Source organism: Haliaeetus leucocephalus, unplaced genomic scaffold (assembly GCF_000737465.1).
Source record: "Haliaeetus leucocephalus isolate CR32 unplaced genomic scaffold, Haliaeetus_leucocephalus-4.0 Scaffold195, whole genome shotgun sequence".
NCBI lineage: Eukaryota > Metazoa > Chordata > Aves > Accipitriformes > Accipitridae > Haliaeetus > Haliaeetus leucocephalus.
Genome location: NW_010972631.1, coordinates 887740 through 892687, shown reverse-complemented (window position 1 = coordinate 892687; position 4948 = coordinate 887740). Strand labels below are relative to the sequence as shown.

The 4948-nt window shown below is 41.2% G+C and overlaps 1 protein-coding gene across 1 annotated transcript in view; it reads left to right on the top strand.

Moving 5' to 3' along the window:
• The first annotated feature begins 4113 nt into the window (after nt 1–4113).
• The window catches only part of GJA10 (gap junction protein, alpha 10, 62kDa), a 2023-nt gene continuing 1188 nt past the window's right edge, over nt 4114–4948 (top strand). The window contains exon 1 of the mRNA XM_010565811.1: nt 4114–4914. Within this exon, the coding sequence (XP_010564113.1) occupies nt 4114–4914 (801 nt within the window). The remainder of the gene's footprint in view (nt 4915–4948) is intronic.

The following is a 4948-nucleotide window of genomic DNA, read 5'->3' as shown; positions in this document are numbered from 1 at the left end:
AAAGGCTGAAGTGGAAATCAGTCACGCACCTTATAAGATGGAAGAAAAGGGCCAGAGGTTCTGGAGAAAGAGAAAAGAAATGGATATTTGGGATTTCCATAAAATTTAGGCCTGGGCAGGACTAGGCAGCAGAAGCTCTTAGTATCAGAACCTGAGCTCTGGTGGCCCCGATTTCCCACAAAAATCCCATTTTGGCAACTCACCTTCCTTTTTTTAAACCTTGTCTCTCACAGATACCAGTTCTGAATGGGCTTGAGGGTGGCCCTTTAACCCAGCTGAAGAAAAATTACCATGCCAAAAGCCTGTGTTGCTAACCAAAGACTTGAGTCTCGGTTCCTGTGGCCTCCATTTTCAAAGACTCAGTCTAACACATCCTAAATTAACTCACCAGGCAACAGAGTATGAAATCGGACATGACCGATCGATCCTTGGGCATTGATTCAAAGCGAAACTAATGGAATGTAAAGAAAATGAATGTAAAGAATCTATCATACTCTAAAGGCTGCCTATTTAGCCATTTTACAAAATAAAATTTCATTTCAGAGCTGGGTGAAGGCGTAATGTTTGAAGAACCGACTAAAACAAGGCATAGGGACATTACAAACTATTGCCATACAGATTGAGCCTTGAGGGAATGGCTTTGTTAGATGCCACTGACTAAAATAATTGCACGATAATTTTGGCTAGAGGCACCAGCCTATCATCTGATGATTTTTAAACTGTGCATGGATAGCTTAGGCTGAGTGATCTTAACATCCAGCTATAAAGAACCGAGAAGTCCGGTCAGTGTACCACGTCTATGCTTTGGCTCTTGGAAAAAAACAAAAAAAGTCCTAGCACTGTCGAAGGAAGGTCTCTGAGCTATAGCAATCGGCAGCGCTGCATGCTCCTTCTGCAATGCTCTAAGATAGAGTAACCAAGGGCTTTCTCCTAAGGTAAGCGGCAGAAAAATAATCCTTCCTAGGGCAGTATGAAGCAATGCAAATTAAACCCAGGAGTATTTGCATCTTAGCATTTAACTTTTTCTGACAAGAAATTTAAGATTTAACTCTGCTTTTTCAAATCACAGCTGATGAAAACCTGGCATAGATTTAATATAGAAGTGATCTGAATAGTGGCAAATGATCAAATGAACTTTAAAATAAAGAAATAACAAAAACAAGAAATAAAGAAACTTCTTTGAAGAGAAATGGTGGATTTCCACCTGGTTCTAACTGATTACATGCATGAATTTTTATTGTTTGAAATAACCATTCAAAAGTATTTGGACAGACACAAAGGTAGTCAGATTGTATAATGAGAAATGTCACAGGTATGTACTATCTATACTAAAAATGGTATATTTCTAGTATACTAGGCTAGTATACTAGAATGCTAGAATTTCTAGTCTACTAGTAGACTGGAAATAATGATATGATTGATATTTGAGATTACTCTCTTACAGTAAACTGAAATTACTCTGTTACACAGAATTCAGAGAGGACCAGGGAGGGGAAGGATGGAAAAATTGGAAGCACATTGCTATGACAAGGTTGTAAAGTAGTTTTGGCTGATTTCTTAGAAACTCTGGCTTTCATGGCTCTCCACTAACTTCTTTACTTTATACACAATGTTCACCATGTCAATATTTATGCTGTGGTTCTACCAGTGCAGATTTGAGGCAAAGTGTCTTGGTATAATAAGTTTACTTAGTGAATTAGACCACTCCTACAATTACTCTCCCCTCTTGGCTGTTATAAAGGAGTGGTGAGGACAGAGTTCTTTAAATACTGGTAGAAACAACTTAAGAAACAAACTCACATCTGTAGAGCCAGAGTGATATGTTTATACTCCTCTTTTTGTCCTCTCTTACCCAGAATGGTTGCATTCATGTTCTGTTCCAAAATGAGTGATGATAATTCCTACTGCTAGGGGAATGCTAGCATTTCATCTTTGGGATTAAAACATGTCTCTCTTCCCTTTTATTCCTGCATTTACATTGTAGCATCTCACTTGTTTGTGGTGGTGGGGTTTTTGTTGGGTTTTTTGGTTTTTTTGGTTTTGGGGGTTTTTTTGTGGTGTCTGTCAATTTCAGTGGGGGATCAGCCATTCACAAGGCAGCAAATATACCCAAAGCTCCTTTGCTTAACTCTTGCATTGCTGTCATTCAGTCACCTTTCAGGGGAAGTGGCACAGAGCAATCAGCAAGTGTCACCCACTTGTACTTGCCCTCTTCAGTACTCTGCATTTGAGAGCTTGCTCTACGTAAACCTCCACTTCTCGCTTTACTGAAGGTGAACTATTCTGTATCAGCACTTCCAAGCTTGGAAAAACAGGTTCAACATTTGTAGCTTGAGATGTAACATTTTCCAGTAAACATTTCGACATATGAACATTTGTACACCCACCCAACCTATGACATTGCAACAATTTGATATCTGCTCTGAATAAAATCCATACGAAGTCAGAAGAAAGACCTGACACTGTTCTTTAAAGATGAGGAAAATGGACTACAATAATTATTGGTGACTTTTCTTTTTTCATGTATCTTATTTCAATGATATGCATGGGAGGGAAGGAGTGGGGAAAGAAGATATTCCAGGTACATCATAGTACCTAAGAAATTGCCTGACTGGCTAGGTTTCCTCAACCAGTTCCCTGTGTTAAAAGGGAAGTTCATTGTATAGATTCAAATTTGCAGAAAAAAACCTCCAAATGCAGAAATGTGATCATAAAGTTTGTAGGATGCCTGTGCAGACAATGGCTGCACTATTGGTTACAATTGAAAATCTTTACTTGCAGTGTGGATAAATACAGCCTCCAAGCAGAATCGTGCTATGGGGGATCATGTCATAAACCATAACCAAGTTATATTGATAATGGTGATCTCACACAGCTGTGCTATCAATTAAAACTGTGTAGGATTTAGGGTACTGCAACCAGGCACTCTTAAAAAAACTTAGAAATTGCACTTTACTAAAGTTGGTGGTTTCGTGGAATTTGGGAAGTTTTGAAAGTACAGTAGCATAAAAAATTTAAGTGCAAACCCTACGGTAGATATGATCCCAGTTGCTTTCAATATTTTATTACCACGTTAGCAGAAAAAAATTCCAGGGATGCAATACCGAACATGTGATGCATTCACAAATAAACAAATACCTTACATTTCAATTCCCCACATTACCTGAAGCTCCTGAATAGTTACCAGAGAAGCAGCTTGGAAATCAGGCACCTGGCAGCAGAAGGTAGATCAATTTGCTGGTGATTCAAAGAGATTCTGGGAAAGAGGTAGTTAAAAAGATCATCTCAGTCTCACAGCTAAAAACGTCCATATCACTGCACTATGTAATCCCTGTTTTCTTTCTCTCATATGTTGAAATTTATAATGGAGACAAAGTCCTGGTGACTCAATAAGACTTTAAGTGCATAAAATTAAAGATATTAATCCTAGAAACACTCTTAGTTTATTAACATTATCCTAGAACTGAGGCTACTTACACACATACAGCTATATGTAAATTAGCTATGTATTTGTAGTTTCAGGAATCCAAGTGAGAAACTTGTGGATTGTTACCCTGGTAGATGGGAAAATATTGGATGGATGGCACTAATAATGCTACTGCCTTGGGGCAGAAAATGAAACATTTTTCTGTCACAGTTATGAGATACGTCTCAAAACTTTATCAAACGAATGAAAGCCACGAGCATTGTATATTATGGCAAAACTATGGCAAAGCCACAGACAGTGGAATGGAGTGGGTGTAGAATTAAACTACAGCGGGCAAAGGATTTGCAAAGTGAAAAAAGTTGTCTTCTTTCCCAGTGGGTAGAAAGTAGTGTAAAACTGTAGGCAGTTAAGTAGTACAGTGGCTTACAGCTGAAATCAATCTCTCTTAAGCTTAAAATAATCTCACATTTGCATCTTTCACCAGTAATCGTAAAGTCTGCCTTCATTTAAAGACCCATTAAGTAGAAAATAATGATGAACTTCTAAGAGCTCTCCTGCTATTAGAAGAATGTATATGAAAGATCATTATTTTTAAAGAAATACTGACAAAGTGCATTTCCAAAAGTAATCCAGTATTGTACTAAAATAATGTAATTTTGGGGTATTTCAGGTATGAACCTCTGACCATGGGGGACTGGAACCTGTTGGGCAGCATCCTTGAAGAAGTGCACATCCACTCCACCATAGTTGGCAAAATCTGGCTCACGATCCTGTTCATATTCCGGATGCTGGTGCTGGGAGTGGCTGCTGAAGATGTCTGGGACGACGAGCAGTCCGAGTTCATCTGCAACACGGAGCAACCTGGCTGCAGCAATATCTGTTACGACAAAGCCTTCCCCATCTCTTTGATCAGATACTGGGTACTGCAGATCATATTTGTCTCTTCTCCGTCGCTAGTTTACATGGGCCACGCGCTCTACAGATTAAGGGCTCTCGAGAAAGAGCGTCAGAAGAGGAGAGCCCGCCTGCGGGCTCAGCTGGAGGATCTGGAGCCCATGCCTGAGGAACACAGGAGAGTGGAGAGGGAACTGCGTAAGCTGGAGGAACAGAAGAAAGTGCATAAGGCGCCCCTGAGAGGGTCCCTGCTGCGCACCTACGTCCTACATATCCTGACCCGGTCGGTGGTCGAAGTGGGCTTTATGATAGGTCAGTATCTTTTATACGGGTTTCACATGTCCCCCCTGTACAAATGCACTCGGCCCCCTTGCCCTAACACGGTGGATTGTTTTGTGTCCCGACCCACAGAGAAGACCGTCTTTATGGTTTTCATGAACAGCATCGCCGCGGTCTCCCTCTTCCTCAACATCCTAGAAATCGCCCACCTGGGCCTCAAGAAGATCCAGAAGAGCCTCTACGGGCGGCCGCGGCGGCCGCCGGGCCCCGCCGAGGAGGACACCAGCCTCTACAACTCCAAGAAGAGCTCCGTGGTGCCGCCGGCCTGCCCGGCCGCCGCCGCCGCCC